The 27,291-nt window shown below is 48.8% G+C and overlaps 1 protein-coding gene across 1 annotated transcript; it reads left to right on the plus strand.

Annotated features, from left to right (window-relative positions):
- The first annotated feature begins 24,970 nt into the window (after positions 1 to 24,970).
- Positions 24,971 to 25,296, plus strand: LOC123138798 (histone H4-like). The gene has a single exon (XM_044558672.1). The coding sequence runs from the start codon at positions 24,971 to 24,973 to the stop codon at positions 25,280 to 25,282; it is 312 nt and encodes a 103-aa protein (XP_044414607.1). The 3' UTR covers positions 25,283 to 25,296.
- The last annotated feature ends 1,995 nt before the right edge of the window (positions 25,297 to 27,291 follow it).

Raw genomic sequence — 27,291 nt, forward strand, 5'->3', positions numbered from 1 at the left:
GCTTTTAAAAGAAATGCCACAGTCGGGCGTCTGAGCGACACCACATACAGGGCTTTAAAAGAAATGCCACAGTCGGGCGTCTGAGCGACACCACATACAGGGCTTTAAAAGAAATGCCACAGTCGGGCGTCTGAGCGACACCACATACAGGGCTTTAAAAGAAATGCCACAGTCGGGCGTCTGAGCGACACCACATACAGGGCTTTAAAAGAAATGCCACAGTCGGGCGTCTGAGCGACACCACATACAGGGCTTTAAAAGAAATGCCACAGTCGGGCGTCTGAGCGACACCACATACAGGGCTTTACAAGAAACAATCATAGTGAATATCCCGGAGGTAGAACCATCCCAGAGATACTCGATAATAACAATAATAACACGGGTTAGTCAACAATAATAATGATCATAATTATCACAAGTCACAGGTAGTAATTCCAGTTCTGGTTTAACAGTTTCACCTCCGAAGACCGACACTAAGACCGACACTTGACCCATCCCAGACTGTAGTCCTTAACCATGGACACGGCTATTCGAATAGGTTTTAATCTCTGCAGAGGGTGTACTCTTTACCCACGAGTAACGGATTCCATTAGTCCATCGGGACTAATTCCGTCTACGGTCTTTTTGTTGAAAACACACCTAACTTGCACACACCAGCTTAACTCACCTGTGTCTGGAATCACCCACGACACCTGTCAAGCAAAACTCTAAGTGGGGAGGCTACAACCTCGACGTAACATGGGATCACAAAATTTATACCGCGCGCAAGACTGGGGAAGCTACCCCCTTCGGCTACAACCGAAACACCCATGCTCCCGGACCCGGTGGCATGACTACCGGATGCCTCCAGTATCTTCCACCACGGCCTCTCTGTACGGTGTGTGCTAGGAAAGGGGTTGACAACTTACTGAACCGTACCCTACTTATTGTAGAGACGAGTGGTAGTACGAAGCAAGTATGGGGGTTACTGGCACAAGACTCGATCTACGGTCGACTCAGGAGGTTGTAATATTTCCTGCATGATTAGCATAACAATGCATATATCTCAAACAACAGCTGGGCACATCACACGACATACCCCTCATGCCATACCGGTCACGACCGTCTCGACGGAGGCTAGGGACAAGACCGTGTCTACCCAAGACAGAGGCCTTCCCGGCTTCCCTTCCGGTATGCATGAAATACGTATGACGGTGATTTCCATCACAAATTATGTCAACTTCATTAGCATAAACTCATTAAAATGCACTCATAAGTAGGATCACTTCCTCACATAAAATGACGTATGCACGTGTCGCGGTGGTGCTGTCATCGATTCAAACAACACACACATAAATTCACCAGGGTTCAGAATGCTTGCCTTCAGGTCATGGGAAAGAAGGGTGCATCCAAAACATCTTGAAATCTTCAAAAATCCTATTTAAAAGAATATATATGAATTAACACACAAAACAAAACAGCACAAAAAGTTGTCTTGAAATTTTTTCAAATAAATCTTAAAATAAACTAGACAATATTTGAAAGAGGTAGGAAAAAGAATTAATTCATTTGGAGCTGTATTTAAAAAGATACAGCTGGTCAAAGTTTGGTCAAAAATCTGATATTTAAAATAAAAACAGAAAGAAAACGTTTCGAAATATACGTACACGTCGAAGGCGCATTCTTGAAATGCGCTTCCACTTATCCAGCGTGGACTGAGCCTGAGTCACTGACAGTGGGCCCGCCTGGCCCACTGGTCAGGTTTGACTAGCCCACCTCCCTCCTCTTCCTCCGCCCGAGAGAGGGGGCGGGACTCCGGCGACGCTCGCCGGCGGAACGGCGGCACCGTTCAACAACGGAGGTCACCCGCGGGCTCAGGGGGTCGAGGCGGTTACTCCGGTGGTGGTTTCGTCCTCTGGGGTGGACGGAGTTGCCGGCGGCGAGCTCCGCGGCGGACGGTGGTTGCCGGAAAAAGTGAAATATCGCCCGCGGCGAGTCCCGATCAAGATTGAGTAGGGGGACGGGCTCACGGGAGGATGAGGGGGTTCCTGGTGGAGAGAGTGGAGAGGGGGAGGTCCTGGTGGCGCCGGAATGGCCTGGTTAGTGACGGCGGCTGGAGTTGCCGGAGAGGAAGGAGACGACCCTCTCCCATCGATTGACGGCTAAGGGGGCACGAGTGGGACGGTGTGAGGCTGCCTGCCTGCGAGTTTGAGCTCGGGGCCTCTTTATATAGGCGGTGGAGGTCGGTTGCGGCGGCCGGGGATAAGCTTGCCGGCGACCGCCGTTCTGTAGCTAGGGCGACGTGGCGGGGACGCGCGCTAGAGGACGGAGCTGTGGATGAGCACGCATTGCTCCAGGAGGCAGGTGGCAAGCGCTGGTGGCTTGGGCGGCGCCGACACGGCCGGGGCTGCAAGCGTCCGCCAGCTAGCCGCCACGGCCGTCCTGACGGTGGCGCTGTGGGGTGCCAGGTTGGTCGGGGTGGTGTGGCGGTGCAGGGGAACACGGAGTGTTGGCTGGGACCGGTCACGGGCCGGATTTGGGTGCGGGGGTGCGACGCGGCGTCTCGGGCGCACGGGTGCCAAACGCACGCTCTGGGCGCGCCCAGAGCACGCCCGGGACATGCTCGACGAAATGCTAGGGCATCCTAGAGGCTGCGGTTGAGGCTGGCAATTAACAGGACTAGTCTAGGTTTAGCAAGGGGACTGAGGGACATGGTGGGTTGGTCAGGGGCTCAAGCTCACCATGTAAACTTGAATTCATGCCAAAATTGGCTGTGCACTCAAGGTGTTTGACAAAATGCCAAAAGCACCTAGGTAGTTCTTGGAGTGGCCAAAATCTCCAGATCAGTGTCTCTATGGGTGTAAGAGAGAGTGGTGAAGTTAGTTTGCAAAAAGGAGAAACTTGCTAATGCAAGTTTTGCAAAACTACACTTCTGGACAGGGAGTAGATGGCATCATTACATGGGCTAAGAGTGCTCGAAAGAGTGCATGCTCCTGGACTTAGGGGTTTTGCAGGGTTGGCTACAAGCATGAGAAGACACAAGGTCACTTGAGCAAGAAAGAATGGGGTTGCAGTAGAAAGCACAGGTCTGGTCCAGAATGAAAATGATGTTGATTCACTCAAAAATTTCAAACAACAACACTGGTTTTTTGCATAAAGTGGAATCATATGCTGCTACTGACATCCCATAATTTTTGTGGAGGCTCTAGGGAATTATTTAAATGGGTTGTAGTGCGAAAACTGTCCACTGGACCAGAGAAGAAAAACAGGCACAAAACTCATAATATGCAATGAAATAGATATATAATTGCACAGAAATGATTTAGAGACCTCACATGATGTCTCCAAATTTTGGTCAGATTTTTAGCTAAGTTTATCAACTGGTTCAAGTAGAAAAGGAGCTCCAAAACTCAAACAAGTCATTTTAATGATTAGAGCTCAGGGTGAACTAATATTATAAATAAATCTACTGATTTAGAAATAGTTATACAGAGAGCAAAGAAGTTTAATATTTTGGAAAGCTCCACTAAAAAAAAAAAATTATCCTCAATATTAAAAGAGATGCTCTGAACTCCACAGAAATAATCCAAAAGGAAAAAAATTAAAACTCCTGGCAAAATTTTAAATTTCCAAAAATTTGGTTAAATTTTTGGGGTGTTACAATTACTAACCCCCTTAAAAAAATCTCGTCCTCGAGATTTACTAAGGTTTGCAAAACAAAAAATACTTTTACTAGATCAAAAGATCATTTACACAAGCGGTAAAAAGAGGCTACAGTGAGAGGGCAATAAGTGGTGAATAACTACAGTGTGGGCACTGGCGTTGTGTGGAGAAATTCCACGTTCCGGATAACGAGTGATTTCTACGCGGGACGTAGTGAATTTAGAATAAATTCTAAATTCAACAATACGCTGGTCGTACCCGAGAGCACAGTGCTCCCTCTGGCTGACAGGTGGGACCGGGGCCCATTGTCAGTCTCTCCTTCTTCCTCTGGCTCTCTCTTCTTCCTCTCTCCCGCGTGCTTTCCCGGCTTTCTCCACCGGCGACGACTAGCGCGTAGGGCATCTAGGCCGTACTGCGGTAGTGCGCGGCGTGCTTGCTGCCGGTGCAGTGTGCACTCACGTCGCGGGCCAGTGCGCTGTCGGCACTGCTCGCGGATTCGCCTCCGAACACCGGCGATCGGGCGACGAGCGGCGCTGGTGGACTTCGTCCACCGTACACCGATCCCGAGCTATAAAACGACCGCGGTGCTCCTACTTCAACTTCGCACCCGGCCTCGCTTCTCTTCTTCTTCTCCTCGATTCCCGTTCACCGGAGCTCGAGACGAGGCTCCAATGGCGGAGACGGTGCCGGACTGGTACATGATCCTGGTGTGTGGAGGGCTGGCGGCAGTGCTGGGGCTCTCTGTGCTCCTGTGCGCGATGATCTATGATGATCGTTGTGATGCTGCCGCTCGGGTGTTGGCTCTCCGCGGTGGTGGTGATCACGAGGATTAGGCGTAATCCCGAGTGTTTTACCGCTACCGATGTGTTGGAGGTGGATGGTGTCCGGATGACTATCCGCTAATCTCTCCCTTGGATGCATGTGGAGCACTTAGGGGGGTGGTTGGGTGAGATGCAACATGGTTGCGTGTATTTCAGGTAGTGTAAGAGTCCGAGTGGTTGTGGGTCTGCTGCCGTGGTGCTGCGTGAAATAAAACAAATAATCCATGCAGCGGGGGGAATAAAAGATGCAGCAATTTTTGGAAAAAGAAAATCTCATTCCAGGATTTTTCGCGGTTACACAGGCTACTCACGAAGAAAACCACTCACAAACGTAGAAACTAAATACTCGACTTGCCGCACAAATTCGAGGTACCATGCATAAGTTACAACATAATAGTAAATGCTGAAATAACAAATGTAGCAGTGACGTCTAAAATGAGAATGGTAACTGGACAGGGTCTCGAGGAAAAGTCTCTGGTAGTGGAACGCTCTCCTCTTCTATCGGAGGAAGTGGATTGATCAGTCGATGTATGCGTCTCTCCGGATCAGGCCTCAGTGGTCTGCCAATGGCAATCTGAGGATTCAGATCAGTGAGATTCTGGAGATAATCCATCACTCGCTGGTTCAAATGCTCTTGAGCGATGATGTACTGGATGAGGTTGGCTAGTACTGGGTCTCTCTCAATCCGCCCACCGGGGAAAGATGTTACTCCCCCGGGCGTTGCACGGCTCGGGAAGTAATAATATCCTCGCTCGCGGGCATAGGGCACTGCGGATCGAAGACGAGCAATTGCTTCGTTCGCAGCAGCCTCTATGGCCAAACGTGGGGTTGGCATAGATTTCCCCACGAAGGAAACCTCCGTTGGATCTTGGTTGGGGTCTACGGGAGGAATGTGTACTGCTGCCCAATATTCCGAGGTGGAAGGGGTGATTCTCGATTTGAACAGCTCGTACTGGGGTGGCTGGGTAGAACCCATGGTACTGCAGGTAAAGTCCCACAATATTTTGACAAAGCTACCTGGGGTTGCATCTGGGGTTCTCCGATAAATACTAGGGCTCGGCATGGTAAGAAATGGTCGTGGGAGTGGTGCACGAGGTGAGGGTTGCTGAGTAAGGTCACAAGGTGGCCTTCTTATATAGCATCTGGCTGGTTTTATTTACCGTGGTGAAAGGTAATAAATCTGCCAGATTAGCTCCAAAGGTCGTGGTCAGTGTCAGAGATACACATATCTCATAAAGAGACGTGTTACTGTGGGTGTCGTCGGGTCTGGTTTTGGTAGCTGTGCCCGGAAACGTGCAACTATGCGCTGACAAACTACGCAAGGCTACTATAAAAACAGAGGCACAACGACAGGCTGCGATAATACACAAGATTACATGATTACAAAGCGGGGATACACTGAGACTCGGCACTACTCGTACAGCTTAGTCTACCTCGTTTACGTCTAAACGGGCGTGTCTGGTGGATGTCGAGGCTTCTCCACGTGTCTCACTGCCGGGATTTGTCGGAGATGGCGGAGGAACCGCAGGGTCGGGGTAGCGATGATGACCGTCGCGGGGATTGTTGGCCACAATCCCGTTGGAGTGTGCTCCCAAAAGGTGACGAAGCACTTCTGGGGTCATCAAGACACCTTGGCCGCTGGTTGGAGCTGACCTCAGGGTCTCGATCGGGTGTCCAAACAGCACGACTGGGTTGTCGGCGTCGGACTCGGCTTCCCTGCTTGCCGGGGCTCGGCGAACCAGCTCTCCTCGAGCTGCGATCAGATCAATAGTGATTTGATCAAACAATGCCTCTAGTGCACTTACATAGCGCACTAGGTGCAACAATGCGGGATCCGTCTCGTGGTCTCCGCTGGCAACTTGGGGTGGTCTACCATACCCTTCACGCCTGGGGTAGTAGTAGAACGAGCGACAGTTAACTCTAGGCGACAACTGCCGGAGTTGAACTATAGCTTCTCGAGCGGCTAGCTGGATGGCTTGTGGCTCGAAGGAAGTTGTTCTTCCGGTGAACCTGTAGGGGCGTTCTGGCGACAAACCCCTACCGTAGATGTGCACAGTGGCCCAGAATTGGCGGTCTTCACCGCTCATGGGTCCTTGGTACACAACATATTCTGGGGGCTCTTCTAACGCGTAGGCACGACGGGTGAGGTTTGCGAGTATGGTCACGAAACCTCCAAGATTGGTTGCTGTGGTCTCATTGTGCACTATGGGACCAGGCATTGTGGCTAGGTTGGGGAAGAGGCTGTGCTGTGTTGTGTTGAGGCTAGCGTGCCCTTTTATAGAAAAGGGAACGGAGTCTTCCTTCGCACGCTTGCGAATGAGACATTTTTGCCATCGGTCACTGGTGTGGGATTGATAGGCTAGGCTGATAGGTTGGGCACCGACTGCCAAAAGTGTCGGGATCACTGTGTGGCTATCTTGCATGGGAAGCTTGGCTGAGGTTTTGGTTAGGGTCTGGTAGGTTGTTTTTCCTAAGTTATCCGACCTGGCTAAGATAGGATTAGCCAATGGTCAGCCTGGCTCTGGTACCAAGTCTGTGGGGACCGATTCTCCGGGTATTAATTCCCAGAAAATGGCCCTTGTGCTCACCAGCCCCAGGATAACTGTTAGCTGATGAGGCACCAACTTGATACAGAAATTCCAAGCAAAATACAAAATATGTAGTACAAGACCATTCTGGCCTGTGAGTACAACAAATGGTTTCTAGTGGTTGATGGCGGAAGCGGTTTGTGGATCATCAATGTCTATGGGACTCCATGTTTCCACGGGAACAGCTGACCAGGTTAACTCCTATCTTCGCGAGACTTCTATCACCGTTGCTTAAGTTCCGGGACTGTCCGCTTGGTTGCTCCTCTCCGCGCAAGAAAATCTGGCCAAGACAATAGCCAGGGACAAGTCAGTGAGTACTTTGAATGTACTCGCAAACATTATGAACACAGGCATAATATGACAGCGATGTGCTGAAAATATTATAAGAACATGACGTCAGTCACCAATGATAAATAAAACTCTGATGCATACGAGCATGTTAAATATGAATATGCAATAACATAGCAATATTAAAATTATGAAATAAATAATAAACATGCCACAGTCGGGCGTCTGAGCGACACCACATAAAGGGCTTTTAAAAGAAATGCCACAGTCGGGCGTCTGAGCGAGCGACACCACATAAAGGGCTTTTAAAAGAAATGCCACAGTCGGGCGTCTGAGCGACACCACATACAGGGCTTTAAAAGAAATGCCACAGTCGGGCGTCTAAGCGACACCTCATACAGGGCTTTAAAATAAATGCCACAGTCGGGCGTCTGAGCGACACCACATACAGGGCTTTAAAAGAAATGCCACAGTCGGGCGTCTGAGCGACACCACATACAGGGCTTTAAAAGAAATGCCACAGTCGGGCGTCTGAGCGACACCACATACAGGGTTTTAAAAGAAATGCCACAGTCAGGCGTCTGAGCGACACCACATACATGGCTTTAAAAGAAACAATCATAGTGAATATCCCGGAGGTAGAACCATCCCAGAGATACTCGATAATAACAATAATAACACGGGTTAGTCAACAATAATAATGATTATAATTATCACAAGTCACAGTTAGTAATTCCAGTTTGGTTTAACAGTTTCACCTCCGAAGACTGACACTAAGACCGACACTTGACCCATCCCAGACTATAGTCCTTAACCATGGACACGGCTATTCGAATAGGTTTTAATCTCTACAGAGGGTGTACTCTTTACCAACGAGTAACGGATTCCATTAGTCCATCGGGACCAATTCCGTCTACGGTCTTTTTGTTGAAAACACACCTAACTTGCACACACCAGCTTAACTCACCTGTGTCTGGAATCACCCACGACACCTGTCAAGCAAAACTCTAAGTGGGGAGGCTACAACCTCGACGTAACATGGGATCACAAAATTTATACCGCGCGCAAGACTGGGGAAGCTACCCCCTTTGGCTACAACCGAAACACCCATGCTCCCGGACCCGGTGGCATGACTACCGGATGCCTCCAGTATCTTCCACCACGGCCTCTCTGTACGGTGTGTGCTAGGAAAGGGGTTGACAACTTACTAAACCGTACCCTACTTATTGTAGAGACGAGTGGTAGTACGAAGCAAGTATGGGGGTTACTGGCACAAGACTCGATCTACGGTCGACTCAGGAGTTTGTATTATATCCTGCATGATTAGCATAACAACGCACATATTTCAAAAAACAGATAGAACATCACGCGACATACCCCTCATGCCATACCGGCACGACCGTCTCAACGGAGGACTAGGAACAAGACCGTGTCTACCCAAGACAGAGGCCTTCCCGGCTTCCCTTCCGGTATGCATGAAATACGTATGACGGTGATTTCCATCGCAAATTATCTCAACTTCATTAGCATAAACTCATTAAAAATGCACTCATAAGTAGGATCACTTCCTCACATAAAATGACGTATGCACGTGTTGCGGTGGTGCTGTCATTGATTCAAACAACACACACATAAATTTCACCAGGGTTCAGAATGCTTGCCTTCAGGTCATGGGAAAGAAGGGTGCATCCAAAACATCTTGAAATCTTCAAAAATCCTATTTAAAAGAATATATATGAATTAACACACAAAACAAAACAGCACAAAAAGTTGTCTTGAATTTTTTTCAAATAAATCTTAAAATAAACTAGACAGTATTTGAAAGAAGCAGGAAAAAGAATTAATTCATTTGGAGCTGTATTAAAAAAGATACAGCCGGTCAAAGTTTGGTCAAAATTCTGATATTTAAAATAAAAACAGAAAGAAAACACTTCGAAATATACGTACACGTCGAAGGCGCATTTTGGAAATGCGCTTCCACTTATCCAGCGTGGACTGAGCCTGAGTCACTGACAGTGGGCCCGCCTGGCCCACTGGTCAGGTTTGACTAGCCCACCTCCCTCCTCTTCCTCCGCCCGAGAGAGGGGGCGGGACTCCGGCGACGCTCGCCGGCGAACGGCAGCACCGTTCAACAAATGGAGGTCACCCGCGGGCTCAGGGGGTCGAGGCGGTTACTCCGGTGGTGGTTTCGTCCTCTGGGGTGGACGGACTTGCCGGCGGCGAGCTCCGCGGCGGATGGTGGTTGTCAGAAAAGTGAAATATCGCCCGCGGCGAGTCTTGATCAAGATTCAGTAGGGGGACGGGCTCACGGGATGATGAGGGGGGTCCTGGTGGAGAGAGTGGAGAGGGGGAGGTCCTGGTGGCGCCGGAATGGCCTGGTTAGTGACGGCGGCTGGAGTTGCCGGAGAGGAAGGAGACGACCCTCTCCCGTCGATTGACGGCTAAGGGGGCACGAGTGGGACGGTGTGAAGCTGCCTGCCTGCGAGTTTGAGCTCGGGGCCTCTTTATATAGGCGGTGGAGGTCGGCTTGCGGCGGCCGGGGATAAGCTTGCCGGCGACCGCCGTTCTGTAGCTAGGGTGACGTGGCGGTGACGCGCGCTAGAGGACAGAGCTGTGGATGAGCACGCATTGCTCCAGGAGGCAGGTGGCAAGCGCTGGTGGCTTGGGCGGCGCCGACACGGCCTGGGCTGCAAGCGTTCGCCAGCTAGCTGCCACGGCCGTCCTGACGGTGGCGCTGTGGGGTGCCAGGTTGGTCGGGGTGGTGTGGCAGTGTAGGGGAACACGGAGTGTTGGCTGGGACCGGTCATGGGACGGATTTGGGTGCTGGGGTGCGACGCGGCGTCTCGGGCGCACGGGTGCCAAACGCATGCTCTGGGCGTGCCCAGAGCACGCCCGGGACATGCTCGACGAAATGCTAGGGCATCCTAGAGGCTGCAGTTGAGGCTGGCAATTAACAGGACTAATCTAGGCTTAGCAAGGGGACTGAGGGACATGGTGGATTGGTCAGGGGCTTAAGTTCACCATGAAAACTTGGATTCATGCCAAATATGGCTGTGCACTCAGGGTGTTTGACAAAATGCCAAAAGCACCTAGGTAGTTCTTGGAGTGGCCAAAATCTCCAGATCAGTGTCTCAATGGGTGCAAGAGAGGGTGGTGAAGTTGGTTTGCAAAAAGGAGAAACTTGCTAATGCAAGTTTTGCAAAACTACACTTCTGGACAGGGAGTAGATGGCATCATTACATGGGCTAAGAGTGCTCCAAAGAGTGCATGCTCCTGGACTTAGGGGTTTTGCAGGGTTGGCTACAAGCATGAGAAGACACAAGGTCACCTGAGCAAGAAAGAATGGGGTTGCAGTAGAAAGCACAGGTCTGGTCCAGAATGAAAATGATGTTGATTCACTCAAAAATTTCAAACAACAACATTGGGTTTTTGCATAAAGTGGAATCATATGCTGCTACTGACATCCCAAAATTTTGGTGGAGGCTCTAGGGAATTATTTAAAAGGGTTGTAGTGCAAAACTGTCCACTGGACCAGAGAAGAAAAATAGGCACAAAACTCATAATATGTAATGAAATAGATATATAATTGCACAGAAATGATTTAGAGACCTCACATGATGTCCCCAAATTTTGGTTGGATTTTTAGCTAAGTTTATCAACTGGTTGAAGTAGAAAAAGAGCTCCTAAACTCAAACAAGTCATTTTAATGATTAGAGCTCAGGGTGAACTAATATTATAAATAAATCTACTGATTTAGAAATAGTTATACAGAGAGCATAGAAGTTTGATACTTTGGAAAGCTCCAGTAAAAAAAATTATCCTCAATATTAAAAGAGATGCTCTGAACTCCACAGAAATAATCCAAAAGAAAAAAAAATTAAAACTCCTGGCAAAATTTTAATTTCCAAAAATTTGGTTAAATATTTGGGGTGTTACACCCGGGGGCCATAGGTTTCACTAGTGGCTTCTCTCAAGAGCATAAGTATTCTATGGTGGGTGAACAAACTACTGTTGAGCAATTGACAGAATTGAGCATAGTTATGAGTATATCTAGGTATGGTCATGTATATAGGCATCACGTCCAAGAGAAGTAGACCGAAACGATTCTGCATCTACTACTATTACTCCACTAATCGACCACTATCCAGCATGCATCTAGAGTATTAAGTTAAAAACAGAGTAACGCTTTAAGCAAGATGACATGATGTAGAGGGATAAATTCATGCAATATGATAAAAAAACCATCTTGTTATCCTCGATGGAAACAATACAATATGTACCTTGCTGCTCCTTCTGTCACTGGGAAAGGACACCGCAAGATTGAATCCAAAGCTAAGCACTTCTCCCATTGCAAGAACTACCAATCTAGTTGGCCAAACCAAACAGAAAGTTCGAAGAGACATGCGAAGATAACTCAATCATACATAAAAGAATTCAGAGAAGATTCAAATATTATTCATAGATAAGCTGGATCATAAACCCACAATTCATCGGTCTCAACAAACACACCACAAAAAAGAAGATTACATCGAATAGTTCCCACGAGAGAGGGGGAGAACATTGTATTGAGATCCAAAAAGAGAGAAGAAGCCATCTATGTAACGCCCCAGATCCGACGCGCCAGGTGTCTGCCACTTATTCGCCGTCTTTGCCATGTCATTTGCTTGGGTGTTGCATTTCATCATGTCATCATGTGCATTTCATTTTGCATACGTGTTCGTCTCATGCATTCGAGCCTTTTCCCCGTTGTCCGTTTTGCAATCCGGCACTCCTATGCCCTCCAGCGTTCCCCTTTTGTCTCTCGTTGTGAGCGGGTGTTAAACGTTCTCGGAATGGACCGAGTCTTGCCAAGTGGCCTTGGTACACCACCGGTAGACTGCCTGTCAAGTTTCGTGCCATTTGGAGGTCGTTTAGTACTCCAACGGTTAACCGGGTAAGCGTAAAAGCCCCTTTCTCTTTGCAGCCCAACACCCCTTCCAAACTGGCCCAAAACCAATCTAACTCCCCTCCAAGCTCTCGGTCGTTCAATCACGATCATGTGGGCGAAAACTGCTCCTCATTTGGACTCTCCTAGCTCCCAGAAATCTATAAATAGCCCCTCCCTCGAAATTCCGCAGTCCAAACCCCCGAAACCCTAGCAGTTTTCCTCCTCGCGCCGCCGGACATGTCCATCCGCGCCGGACATGTCCGCCGGACACGTCGCCCCGGCCAATCCGGCCTCGCCACGTCAGCGCAGCCACCTCCCTCCACCTATCAGCCGCCGCCACCTCAGCCGCACCCTCATCCTCTCTGTCTCCCCCCGCCGCCAGGCCCGTCGAGGCCCGCCGCAGGCCCGCCCACGGACCGATCTGGGCCCAGGCGCCCCGCGCCGCGCCTTCCCTCCGGCCGCCGCCCGACCCTGCCGGCGCCGCCTCCGCCCGTTGCCGGAACTTCCGCCGCCGCCGCCTTCAACCCCGTCGCCTCCTCGCCGGCGTGGCCCCGCCATCGTGACCCCGGAGCCCCGCGCCTGCACCATGCGCCCGAAGCTCCGCCGCCGCTCGCCGAGGTTCCCTGCGCCGCCGCCAGCATCTCCGGCCGCTGCCTTGCCAGGCCCGGCCGCGCCTCCCAACGCCCGTCTGCGCCGCCGGATCTCCTCCCTCCGCATCGCCCGGCCTCGCCGCCGCGCGCCGCGGCACGTCGCCCGCTCCCTGCCGCCCGGCCTCGCCGGCCCCGTGCCCCTCGTCGACCGTGCCTCGCCGGAGCTCTTCTCAGGCCAGATCCGTGAAGTAGATCAGATCCACCAGGAGTTGAACCAAACGGGATCCCCGCGTCCCAGATATCTTCGTCCCGAGTTGACTTTTCGGAGGGTATATTTTCAAAGTCCCCGGATCTGTGTAATTTTCATGTCATGTTCATCGCATCGTATCTCTGCATCCGTAGCTCCGTTTCGTGCTTGTAATATGTCAAATTGTTTGTCTCGACGAGTACATCATTTCATTCCATTGCATCTTATTCATTTGAGCTCATCTTGATGCCTTGTTTTCTGCTGTCTGTTTACAGAACGAGCTCTTTTGTCATTTTTTCCATGATTGATGTGTGCATCCTACGAGGTTGATGTCTACATGTGTTTTGAACTGTGCCATGTCTTCTTTACAGAGGTGCTTACCATGTATTTTTGTGATCAATGTGGTGACTAGCACAAGCATGCAAACTAGGCATCGTGATGTTGCTGATTTTAGTCCCTGTTCTGCTGTTATTTTGATGCCATGTAAACATGATGCTACAGAGAGATCCATGCATATTTTGAGATACTTTAGTAAGGGTGTTTTGAACATATGGTTGTTGTCTATCCATTCATGCCCCTGGTTGCAATTATGGAGTAGTCTAGGATGTCATTTTCGTGCTCTACTTTTGCTTCAAAATGTTTCCTGGCAGATTGTTTACATGTTATTCAATTTTGCCAAGGTTGTTGTAATTGATCCTTGCATGCTATGAACTTGATCTTGCCATGCTTATCTTCACAAATATGTTTTCTTACTGTTGGTTTCCTTTCCATGCCATGTTTTTCTCTGTAGTGAGTTGCACAAGCTCATCTACATGCCTTCATAATTATGTTTCTGCCATGTATGAATCTGTATTATAACTTGCTATGTTTACATGGGTGTCATCATATTTTCTGATCCTTTTTGGCTTATGGTCACTAAGGGACTTTTTATCTATGCAATTAGTAGATTCATGCCATGACTTTGTTTGCCATTATAAGTTCCTGTAACATGTTGTTTGATAGCTCTAAACATTGCATCCTGATGTTATTCTCTGCAAAGTCTGAAATTGTTATTACTTGCAATATTGCCATGTGTATTTGACCATGTTCTAGTGATTTCTAGAGATAGCTCAATGTTCATGTTTTGTTATGCTTTACCTGTACATCACGCCCATGCCTTTTGTTTTCTTGTTGAGGTCCTGTAGCATGTTGTTTTGATGCTTGCAATATGCCTAGTTGCTGTTTTGGACAGCTTGTCCTTTAAATTTGTATAGTGTGCATGCGTTGAACTGTTGCTCCGTTTTGAGTGTGCTCTATATGAAACTTGCTTGATTTTGCATATAGTTCCATATTATCATGTTGCATCCTTGTTTTGGTGTGTTTGCTTGATGTTTGGGTGCATTTTGCATCAATGCCATGTTTAACTTGTTTTGCTCATATCTTCTAGGCCTTAGCCCCGAACTAAATGAACTTTATATGTAACTTGACTAGAATCTCGTGTAGATCATCCTTGTGCATCTTAACTTGATGTTTAACTACTTGAACATAAGGTTTATTCAGATCTGGACCAATTTCGAAATATGCATATGAGGACTTACCGGAATTGTTATATGTTGTTCCCGGCCTCATTTAAACTTGCCTTGATGTGTTGCTCTTGTTTGCATCATCTCTTGCCATGAGTAGCCTCATCTAGATTTGTCATGCATCATGCTTGATGTGCATCATGTCTTGTTTATGTGTGGTGTGTTTACCATGTTGTGTGCTTCTTCTCGATAGTTTCTCGTATCGTTGCGATCGTGAGGATTCGTTCGTCTACGCTTGGTTCGTCTTCGTGGCTTCATCTTCTTCATGGACTCGTTCTTCTTCCTTGCGGGATTTCAGGCAAGATGACCGCTACCCTGGATCTCACTACTATCATTGCTATGCTAGTTGCTTCGTTCTATCGCTTTGCTGCGTTACCTATCACCTGTTTATCAAGCCTCCCATATTGCCATGCACCTCTAACCTTTGACATCTTTCCTATGCAAACCGTTGTTTGGCTATGTTACCGCTTTGCTCAGCCCTCTTATAGCGTTGCTAGTTGCAGGTGAAGTTGAAGATTCCTCCATGGTGGACAGGATTTTGGTTGGGATATCACAATATCTCTTATATTATTAATGCATCTATATATTTGGTAAAGGGTGGAAGACTCGGCCTTTTGCCTGGTGTTTTGTTCCACTCTTGCCGCCCTAGTTTCCGTCATACCGGTGTTATGTTCCCAGATTTTGCGTTCCTTACGCGGTCGGGTGATTTATGGGACCCCCTTGACAGTTCGCTTTGAATAAAACTCCTCCAGCAAGGCCCAACCTTGGTTTTACCATTTGCCTCACCACCACCAATACCTTTCCCTTGGGTCGGCCAACCCGAGGGTCATATTTATTTTAGCCCCCCAGGCCAGTGATTGTCTAAGTGTTGGTCCGAACCGGGCAGACTGCGGGGCCACCTCGGGGCAACTCGAGGGCTAGTTTTACTCGTAGGCTGGCCTATCCGGTGTTGCCCTGAGAACGAGATATGTGCAGCTCCTATCGGGATTGTCGGCGCACCGGGCGGCTTTGCTGGTCTAGTTTTACCATTGTCGAAATGTCTTGTAAACCAGGATTCCGAGTCTGATCGGGTCTTCCTGGGAGAAGGTATATCCTTCGTTGATCGCGAGAGCTTGTCATGGGCTAAGTTGGGACACCCCTGTAGGGTATAATCTTTCGAAAGCCGTGCCTGCAGTTATAGGCAGATGGGAATTTGTTGATGTCCAGTTGTAGATAACTTGACACCAGATCCGAATTAAAACGCATCAACCGCGTGTGTAGCCATGATGGTCTCTTCTCGGCGGAGTCCGGGAAGTGAACACGGTCTTTGGGTTATGTTTCACGTAAGTAGGAGTTCAGGATCACTTCTTGATCATTGCTAGCTTCACGACCGTTCTGCTTGCTCTCTTCTCGCTCTTATTTGCGTATGTTAGCCACCATATATGCTTAGTCGCTGCTGCAGCCTCACCACTTTACCCCTTCCTTTCCCATTTAGCTTTGCTAGTCTTGATACCCATGGTAATGGGATTGCTGAGTCCTCGTGGCTCACAGATGACTACAACAACAGTTGCAGGTACAGGTTGTGCGATGATCATGACGCGAGAGCGATGTTTGATTGTGTTGAGTTCTTCTTCTGCTTCTTCTTCGATCAGGGGATAGGTTCCAAGTCGGCAGCCTGGGCTAGCAGGGTGGATGTATTTTGAGTTTCTGTTTGTGTTTCATCCATAGTCGGATGATGCTCTGATGTATTGTGATGTTGTATTCGTGTGGCATTGTATGCCTCTTGTATGTATCCCCATCTATTATGTAATGTTGATGTAATGATATCCACCTTGCAAAAGCGTTTCAATATGCGGGTCTATCCTTGGTGGGACCTTCGAGTTCCTTTTGGATAGGGTCGCATATAGGGCGTGACAAGTTGGTATCAGAGCCTCGACCGACCTTAGGAGCCCCCCTTGATTGATCGTGTAGTTTGGCCGTTGTTGAGTCTATGAGAAAACTATTTTCGGAGTCTAGTTATATCGGAGAGTAGAAATTCTTTTTACTCCTCTGCCCCTTCGTCGCTCTGGTAAGGAATCTTGACGTAGGTGTTTTGAATTACTCCTCTTCCCCTTCAGAAATTTTCTTTAGGTTCATGCAGTTGGTTTTTTGATCGTGGGTTCTCAGCTCTTTTCATCCGGTGCATTTCTCGTCAAGTTGACTGGACTCTCTTCATCGTTGCCAAGTTCAATCCCCAGTTGTTTTCTTTTCCCACCCGCCCCACCCTTCTTCTTCTCGGAACCGGAGTCCATAATCGAGTATCCATCCTAATCGTGAGAAGTCTTTGCTTTCTTTACTCAATGATTTCAACCGGTGTTTTCTCTTCAAGTTATTCGTCGGTTTCCCCTTCCAAGTTGCTTTTGTTTTCCCGCCCTCCCACTCTTTTTCTTCCCGGAGTCCGACTCTCTCTCCACCAGCTATTTCATTCGTACGGAGGTTCTTCAGTCTTCCCCCAATCATTTCAATCGGTGAATTCTTGTCTCGGTGGAAATTCTTCATCTCTTCTCTGGTGGACTCAATTCAGGTTTTCGTGTTGATCATATTATTTTCCTTGGATCAAGTCTCCTCCTTGCTCATTTGCCTCTCGCCATTCAATCATTCCGGAGTTCGGAAGACATCTAAGGAGATTCGTCTGTGTTCCAATTAATTCGAGGTTGTCACCTCATTCAAATATTTCAATTGTTCCGGTGCATCATCTATTTGTTCAACATCCCTTTTTCAACGGTGTTTTCTTTTAGTGGGCCCTAACCCACAGGTCTTTTCCCAGGATCTTACCCGACTCTTCTATTTCAAGTGTGACGTAAGAATGGATTTCATCAGTCACATGTCTTCTCCAAGATCGCGTTTAAATTCTTTTCATTGTTGGCTCAACCCCTTCGCTTTTCATTCTCCCGGAGTATCTCAGTAATTTTAGTGTTGTTTCCCGTCGTCATTTGAAGACTGAAGAAGAGTTTTTCCTCTAAATCTTTTCTGTTCTCCTAGAGATTCGTGGTTGTAGCTTCATATCATCCTCTCGAATTATTCCAATTGTCAGATATTCTTTTCATCCATCCGGAGTTTGTCAGGAGTTGATTTATGTTTCTTTTCACCGGAGGCCATCATTTCAGCTACCGTTATCCAATTATCCCGGTGCTTCGTTCAAGTGTTCTTTAATCAGCTCATGATCTCTTTGTTCTTTTACATCTAAATCCCCTCTAGCAGATTTATTCTTCTAATTCTCCCCGGTGATTCATTCTCGTTCGTCAGTCATTTTTGAATTCTTACGGTGGTTCGTTCAAGATTCTTTTTCTTTGATTATCATATCAATTTCATTCGTTCTTTCCAATCCTACCGGTGGTTCATGAATACCTTCTCAAGTTTGCGATATGTCACTTCTCAATTCTTGTCAAGAAGAATAAGTAATATGCAAAAATCCATTGCTTGTCATCAATTTAATTTGATGAATGATAAGCATACAATAAATCTTATTCTTATTTCATTCAAGTGAGTAATCCCTTCCATCAGAGTTTGTTCTTGATGGATAAATTCTTGATTCCATGTGATTCATTTTTATTTTCCGGAGTTCAATTTCCTCGGCCATTTTGTTTGAACCCCATCTAAATCACCGCAAGATTTTAATCTTATTCTTTTCATCTTTCATTTTATCTCATCATCCTTTTGTCACCGGAGTTCTTCATGGTGGTTCTTCATGATTTAATTCATTCTTCAAGTGCTCATCAAGATTCTTATCGAAGGAGCTCAAGTTTCTTTTCTTCTCGCGTCTCGAAGTGAAATTAATTCTTCATTGTCTTTTGAAGTGGAGTTTTGCATTCCTTCGTTCTTCTCAGCTATTCTATCATTTCCACTTGCGGCTGTTTATCACCTCATAATTTCTAAGATGTTATCCATAAGTCCACGACAAGCTTATGCTTTCGTTGTTGAATTTTCTCAACAACTCTATTCAATCCTTCCTTCTAAAATCTTTCATTCCTTTCTTCCAATTCTTCCGAAGGTTTTGTATCATGTCTTCATCAAGTATCATTCCATCCTCTCTAGCTCGTCTTCTATTCTTTCCATTTCATTCGGAGTGCTGCCTAAATCCTTTCAGTCTTATTCGTTTCTTATCTCGTTTTAACCGGAGTGGTTTCATAGTCTATCTGATTCCGTGAGCTTTCGATTCTCGTCATTCTCGTTATTCCTCTCTTCTTCTCGAGTGCTCTCGATTTGTTGCTCCTTCTCGTCAGTTCTTTTTTCACCTCATCCCTTTTCCCTTCCGTCTCGGTCCTAAGATCTCGGGATGAGATCTCTTGTTAGTGGAGGAGTGTTGTAACGCCCAGGATCCGATGCGCCAGGTGCCTGCCAGTTATTCGCCGTCTTTGCCATGTCATTTGCTTGCGTGTTGCATTTCATCATGTCATCATGTGCATTTCATTTTGCATACGTGTTCGTCTCATGCATCCGTGCCTTTTTCCCGTTGTCCGTTTTGCAATCGGCACTCCTATGCCCTCCGGCGTTCCCCTTTTGTCTCTCGTTGTGAGCGGGTGTTAAACGTTCTCGGAATGGACCGAGTCCTGCCAAGTGGCCATGGTACACCACCGGTAGACCACCTGTCAAGTTTCGTGCCATTTGGAGGTCGTTTGGTACTCCAACGGTTAACCGGGTAACCGTAAAAGCCCCTTTCTCTTTGCAGCCCAACACCCCTTCCAAACTGGCCCAAAACCCATCTAACTCCCCTCCATGCTCTCGGTCATTCGATCACGATCGTGTGGGTGAAAACCGCTCCTCATTTGGACTCTTCTAGCTCCCAGAAATCTATAAATAGCCCCTCCCCCGAAATTCCGCAGTCCAAACCCCCGAAACCCTAGCAGTTTTCCTCCTCGCGCCGCCGGACATGTCCATCCGCGCCGAACATGTCCGCCGGACACGTCGCCCCGGCCAATCCAGCCTCGCCACATCAGCGCCGCCGCCTCCCTCCACCTATCAGCCGCCGCCACCTCAGCCGCGCCCTCACCCCCTCTCTCCCCCCGCCGCCAGGCCCGCCAAGGCCCGCCGCAGGCCTGCCCCCGGGCCGATCTGGGCCCAGGCGCCCCGCGCCGCGCCTTCCCGCCGGCCGCCGCCCGACCCTGCCGGCGCCGCCTCCGCCCGTCGCCGGAACTTCCGCCGCCGCCGCCTTCAACCCCGTCGCCTCCTCGCCGGCATGGCCCCGCCACCGCGACCCCGGAGCCCCACGCCTGCCCCACGCGCCCGAAGCTCCGCCGCCGCTCGCCGCGGTTCCCTGCGCCGCCGCCGGCATCTCCGGCCGCCGCCTTGCCAGGCCCAGCCGCGCCTCCCGGCGCCCGTCCGCGCCGCCGGATCTCCTCCCTCCGCGTCGCCCGGCCTCGCCGCCGCGCGCCGCGGCACGTCGCCCGCCTCCCTGCCGCCCGGCCTCGTCGGCCTCGCGCCCCTCGTCGACCGTCCCTCGCCGAAGAGCTCGCCGGAGCTCTTCTCCGGCCAGATCCGTGAAGTGGATCAGATCCACCAGGAGTTGAACCAAACGGGATCCCCGCGTCCCGGATATCTCCGTCCCGAGTTGACTTTTCGGAGGGTATATTTTCACCAAGTCCCCGGATCTGTGTAATTTTCATGCCATGTTCATCGCATCGTATCTCTGCATCCGTAGCTCCGTTTCGTGCGTGTAATATGTGAAATTGTTCGTCTCGACGAGTACATCATTTCATTACACTGCATCTTATTCATTTGAGCTCATATTGATGCCTGAAGCATCGTTGGAAGAGTGCTTCATAATGTTTTCTGCTGTCTGTTTACAGAACGAGCTCTTTTGTCATTTTTTCCATGATTGATGTGTGCATCCTATGAGGTTGATGTTTACATGTGTTTTGAACTCTGTCATGTCTTCTTTACAGAGGTGCTTACCATGTATTTTTGTGATCAATGTGGTGACTAGCACAAGCATGCAAACTAGGAATCGTGATGTTGCTGATTTTAGTCCCTGTTCTACTGTTTTTTTGATGCCATGTAAACATGATGCTACAGAGAGATCCATGCATATTTTGAGATACTTTACTAAAGGTGTTTTGAACATATAGTTGTTGTCTATCCATTCATGCCCCTGGTTGCAATTATGGAGTAGTCTAGCATGTCATTTTCGTGCTCTACTTTTGCTTCAAAATGTTTCCTGGCAGATTGTTTACATGTTATTCAATTTTGCCAAGGTTGTTGTAGTTGATCCTTGCATGCTATGAACTTGATCTTGTCATGCTTAGCTTCACAAATATGTCTTCTTACTGTTGGTTGCCTTGCCATGCCATGTTTTGCTCTATAGTGAGTTGCACAAGCTCATCTACATGCCTTCATAATTATGTTTCTGCCATGTATGAATCTGTATTATAACTTGCTATGTTTACATGGGTGCCATCATATTTTCTGATCCTTTTTGGCTTATGGTCACTAAGGGACTTTTTATCTATGCAATTAGTAGATTCATGCCATGACTCTGTTTGCAATTATAAGTTCCTGTAACATGTTGTTTGATAGCTCTAAACATTGCATCCTGATGTTATTCTCTGCAAAGTCTGAAATTGTTATTACTTGCAATATTGCCATGTGTGTTTGACCATGTTCTAGTGATTTCTAGAGATAGCTCAGTGTTCATGTTTTGTTATGCTTTACCTGTACATCATGCCCATGCCTTTTGTTTTCTTGTTGAGGTCCTGTAGCATGTTGTTTTGATGCTTGCAATATGCCTAGTTGCTGTTTTGGACAGCTTGTCCTTTAAATTTGTATAGTGTGCATGTGTTGAACCGTTGCTCCGTTTTGAGTGTGCTCTATATGAAACTTGCTTGATTTTGCATAGAGTTCCATATTATCATGTTGCATCCTTGTTTTGGTGTGTTTGCTTGATGTTTGGGTGCATTTTGCATCAATGCCATGTTTAACTTGTTTTGCTCATATCTTCTAGGCCTTAGCCCCGAACTAAATGAACTTTATATGTAACTTGACTAGAATCTCGTGTAGATCATCCTTGCGCATCTTAACTTGATGTTTAACTACTTGAACATAAGGTTTATTCAGATCTGGACCAATTTCTAAATATGCATATGAGGACTTACCGGAATTGTTATATGTTGTTTCTAGCCTCATTTAAACTTGCCTTGATGTGTTGCTCTTGTTTGCATCATCTCTTCCATGAGTAGCCTCATCTAGATTTGTCATGCATCATGCTTGATGTGCATCATGTCTTGTTTATGTGTGGTGTGTTTACCATGTTGTGTGCTTCTTCTCGATAGTTTCTCGTATCGTTGCGATCGTGAGGATTCATTCGTCTACACTTGGTTCGTCTTCGTGGCTTCATCTTCTTCATGGACTCGTTCTTCTTCCTTGCGGGATTTCAGGCAAGATGACCGCTACCCTGGATCTCACTACTATCATTGCTATGCTAGTTGCTTCGTTCTATCGCTTTGCTGCGTTACCTATCACCTGTTTATCAAGCCTCCCATATTGCCATGAACCTCTAACCTTTGACACCTTTCCTATGCAAACCGTTGTTTGGCTATGTTACCGCTTTGCTCAGCCCTCTTATAGCGTTGCTAGTTGCAGGTGAAGTTGAAGATTGCTCCATGGTGGACAGGATTTTGGTTGGGATATCACAATATCTCTTATATTATTAATGCATCTATATATTTGGTAAAGGGTGGAAGACTTGACCTTTTGCCTGGTGTTTTGTTCCACTCTTGCCGCCCTAGTTTCCGTCATACCGGTGTTATGTTCTCGGATTTTGCGTTCCTTACGCGGTCGGGTGATTTATGGGACCCCCTTGACAGTTCGCTTTCAATAAAACTCCTCCAGCAAGGCCCAACCTTGGTTTTACCATTTGCCTCACCACCACCTATACCTTTCCCTTGGGTCGGCCAACCCGAGGGTCATCTTTATTTTAGCCCCCCCGGGCCAGTGATTGTCTAAGTGTTGGTCCAAACCGGGCAGACTGCGGGGCCACCTCGGGGCAACTCGAGGGCTGGTTTTACTTGTAGGCTGACCTATCCGGTGTTGCCCTGAGAACGAGATATGTGCAGCTCCTATCGGGATTGTCGGCGCATCGAGCGGCTTTGCTGGTCTTGTTTTACCATTGTCGAAATGTCTTGTAAACCGGGATTCCAAGACTGATTGGGTCTTCCTGGGAGAAGGAATATCCTTCGTTGACCGTGAGAGCTTGTGATGGGCTAAGTTGGGACACCCCTGCAGGGTATAAACTCTTGAGAGCCGTGCCTGTGGTTATGTGGCAGATGGGAATTTGTTAATGTCTGGTTGTAGATAACTTGACACCTGATTCGAATAAAAACGCATCAACCGCGTGTGTAGCTGTGATTGTCTCTTTTCGGCGGAGTCCGGGAAGTGAACACGGTTTCGGGTTATGTTTGACGTAAGTAGGAGTTCAGGATCACCTCTTGATCATTGCTAGCTTCACGACCGTTCCGTTTGCTTCTCTTCTCGCTCTCATTTGCGTATGTTAGCCACCATATATGCTTAGTCGCTGTTGCAACCTCACCACTTTGCCCCTTCCTTTCCCATTAAGCTTTGCTAGTCTTGATACCCATGGTAATGGGATTGCTGAGTCCTCGTGGCTCACAGATTACTACAACAACAGTTGCAGGTACAGGTTATGCGATGATCATGACGCGAGAGAGATGTTACTTGTTTTGGAGTTCTTCTACTTCTTCTCCGATCAGGGGATAGGTTCCAGGTCGGCAGCCTGGGCTAGCAGGGTGGATGTCGTTTGAGTTTCTGTTTGTGTTTCATCCGTCGTCGGATGATGCTCTGATGTATTGTGATGTTGTATTCGTGTGGCATTGTATGCCTCTTGTATGTATCCCCATCTATTATGTAATGTTGATGTAATGATATCCACCTTGCAAAAGCATTTCAATATGCGGGTCTATCCTTGGTGGGACCTTCGAGTTCCTTTTGGATAGGGTCGCATATTGGGCGTGACAATCTAGCTACTAGCTATGGACCCGAAGGTCTGAAGTAAATTACACACACTTCATCGGAGAGTCCATGGTGATGATGTAGAAGCCCTCCATGGTGGATGCCCCCTCCGGCGGAGCTCCGGAACAGGCCCCAAGATGGGATCTCGTGGATACAGGAAGTTGCGACAGTGGAATTATGTTTTTGGCTCCGTATCTGATCGTTTGGGGGTACGTAGGTATATATAGGAGGAAGGAGTACGTCGGTGGAGTAACAGGGGGCCCACGAGGCAGGGGCACGCCCTAGGGGGGGTGCCCCCCACCCTCGTGACCGCCTCTGTTACTTCTTGGAGTAGGGTCCAAGTCTCCTGGATCACGTTCGGTGAGAAAATCACGTTTCTGAAGGTTTCATTCCGTTTGGACTCCGTTTGATATTCCGTTTCTTCGAAACACTGAAATAGGGAAAAAACAAAAATTCTGGGCTGGGCCTCCGGTTAATAGGTTAGTCCCAAAAATAATATAAAAGTGGAAAATAAAGCCCAATATAGTCCAAAACAGTAGATAAAGTAGCATGGAGCAATCAAAAATTACAGATACGTTGGAGACGTATCAGGGCGCACCCAGGTTGAGGGCGACACCTGTTGACGGCGACATGGAGGTGACGGTGATGTGATTCGGGTTTGATTTTTGTGGCTAGATGTGTAGGAAACAGGTCGCTCTGATTACCATGAAAGATTTGGGAAGCGTTCCTACTCTTTGATGAGGAGGCGCGTTGGTTTATATTGAACGAGGCAGAACAGCCCTGCCGTGGCTTACAAGAAGAGGAAACCGATTCAGGGATTCAGTTGTTACAAGGACTCCTGGACAGCTACGAGAGGGAGAGAGATAGAATATAGTTGAGATTACAATGTGGAGATAAACACAAATTCTAACAGCCGTGACTTCCTTGCCGAACCAAACACGTGGTTAATTTATTTGGTATGAACTATGAAGGCGATTGTAACTTTCAGCGGCAGCTCTTCGATTTTGTTTCCCTCTGGATGAAATGAAACGAGCGAATCAAACGGAGGATGACTTTCGCTTGGAAACGGCAAAAGCTTTCCAATTTTTTGTAAGTTCCCGCACGCCTCACCGGACGAAATTTGAGAGCCACATCAGCGATCCGCGCCATCACTCTCCTGGATCGAGATCTTGACCGCCCACTGCGTCCGGATCCAACGGCAGGCGGACCCTCCTCCCTCGTTAAATTCCCCTTCTCCCCACCGCACTCCAGCAGACGCAGGCACCACCGTTCCCCTCCAAATCCATACGATCCAATCTGCGCCAAGGAAGGAGTAAGTCGTTGACCATGTCCGGCTGCGGCAAGGGCGGGAAGGGCCTGGGCAAGGGCGGCTCCAAGCGCCACCGGAAGGTTCTCCGCGACAACATCCAGGGCATCACCAAGCCGGCCATCCGTCGCCTGGCGCGCCGTGGTGGCGTGAAGCGCATCTCGGGGCTCATCTACGAGGAGACCCGTGACGTGCTCAAGATCTTCCTGGAGAACGTCATCCGTGACGCGGTCAACTACACCGAGCACGCCCGACGCAAGACCGTCACCGCCATGGACGTCGTCTACGCGCTCAACCGACAGGGCCGCACCCTCTACGGATTCGGCGGCTGATTGACCTGCCGCTGCCGCTGCTCCGTCCAGTCTGTGCTCCCGCTGTTCCTGTCTTCATGTGGGTTTCTGAAATTCTAAGTGTGTGCGTTGTGGTTGCATCTGTCTGTGTATGAATATGAATGGAATGGAATAGAATTGTTGGTTCTTGCGGTATTATCTTGGCTGCATCTGTCTACATGAAAGTAATTTCCGTCTCAGAAAATTGTACAGCTACGCAGCGCGCGGTAAAAACGTGCTTACTTGAAGGCTAAGGACGAATATGAGGGAGAGAAGGGTACAAGGGTCAAAGAACCCAAAATGCACGCAGGCATACAGAGGGGTCCGGGCAGCCGGGGTAAAGGGGCCCGGGCACCCAGAGGTGGTGCGGCTATAGGTGGCCGGGCACCCGGGGGCTGAGGGCCCGGGGACCCGGAGGTGGTGTGGCTGTAGGTGGCCGGGCAACCAGGGGCTGAGGGCCCGGGCACCCGGAGGTGGTGCGGCTGTAGGTGGTCGGGCACCCGGTGGCTGAGGGCCCCGAAACCCAGACCGGTCAGGGACGCCGAGGCCTTGGTGCTAGGGTGGCCGGGCACCCGGGGGTTGAGAGCCCGGGCACCCGGGGTGGCTGCTGGAGCGGCCCAGGGGGGAGGCCGGGCACCCGGGGGCAAGCTGGACGCGGCCCAGGTTGAGGCTGGGCACCAGGGGCCAGGAGGCCGGGCACCTGGGGTGGGCTGGGTCGAGGCCCAGGCGGCGACCGAGCATCCGGGGTGTCCAGGGGGTTTGGCCCTCCCTGTGGCTGCGAGTCCGAGCACCCGGGGTCCTTCTATCTAGGTACCCGTGGTGTCCAGGAACTCCTTTCCTTCGCACTTCTCGCTGATTTGTTCCTTCTCCTCGTTCGTAGGTGCTCGGGTCTCCGTGCTAGCCTCTTCATGATCATCACTTTGGGACCTAAGCATGCATAACACTTTCGTTTGAGGTAGGACCCAACTCTTGTGTGAATTTGAATGGAGCTCAAAGAGGAAGGAGTTAACCTCGTTCTCGATGGCGTGTGCACGTTCTCTTGTCAGTGGTCCTCCCGGTGCTTGTGGTGGTGATGGAGTGTCCATGTGGATGGACGAGGGATGCTCCGCATCACCAATGCATTGCGCTAACTGTGTTTTGTAGCCACTCCTCAATGCATCATTTGCGATGCCTCCACTACTGATGAAGGAGGTCTCATTCTAGTTATGTCTTGTTGTTGATGATCATATTAACATGGTAATAATGACCTCCTGATTTTTGCCTCTCCATCAGGCCCTCCTATGCAGTCATGTCTAGTGTTAGGCGATGTTTTTATCGTGTCTCTTGCTCACCCGACCGCAACCATAAGCTCGAACTGCTTGCATTCTCACTCCGCTGCTCTCGCACCTTTCTGAGGCGCTCTATCGTGTCATGCTTGACGCTCATCGGTGGCAACCCGTTTCGATGAAATCACGACAGACATGCGGTGTCTGTCAGAGAGGGGGGTTAGCGAAATCACACAAGGAAGTGTCAGAATCAACCTTTACTTTTGCATTGGGTCTTAACATGGGTTCACAAGGGTGCTACGATGAGGAAAGGTAAATACACAATTTTGAAGGAGCACCACCTTCACGAACCAGAATATCCGGCAGGAAGATCCAGGGCTTTAGTGTGAACCTCCCACTTCCGATGTCGTCTACCTAGCTCCTGCTAGTAGGTCGGCTCTCTTTGGTTTTGTCATGATCTTGTGACCTGCTCAAAGACAAAAAATGAGTAAAACTCACATGGGGTGGTCTCTTCTGAAGTAAAGGTAGGGCTAGACAATGCAGGGATCACAAGAGAGGGGATCATGCAAAATCATGGAAGAAACATCATAACCAACCCCCTTTTGAATTTGATCATAACATGGGTGCACAAGGTGGTGTTATGAGGAAAAGTTCAATACACAACTTTGACGGGGCACCTGCTTCACAAACCGGAACACCCCGCGAGAAGATCTAGGGCTTCAGTGCGCCCCGTTCCAGGGTCGCCGA

Source organism: Triticum aestivum, chromosome 6B, assembly GCF_018294505.1.
Source record: "Triticum aestivum cultivar Chinese Spring chromosome 6B, IWGSC CS RefSeq v2.1, whole genome shotgun sequence".
Lineage (NCBI taxonomy): Eukaryota > Viridiplantae > Streptophyta > Magnoliopsida > Poales > Poaceae > Triticum > Triticum aestivum.

Excerpts from the sequence above, each read along its gene's own strand:
- LOC123138798 (XM_044558672.1), top strand. The coding sequence starts at position 24,971 with ATGTCCGGCTGCGGCAAGGGCGGGAAGGGCCTGGGCAAGGGCGGCTCC.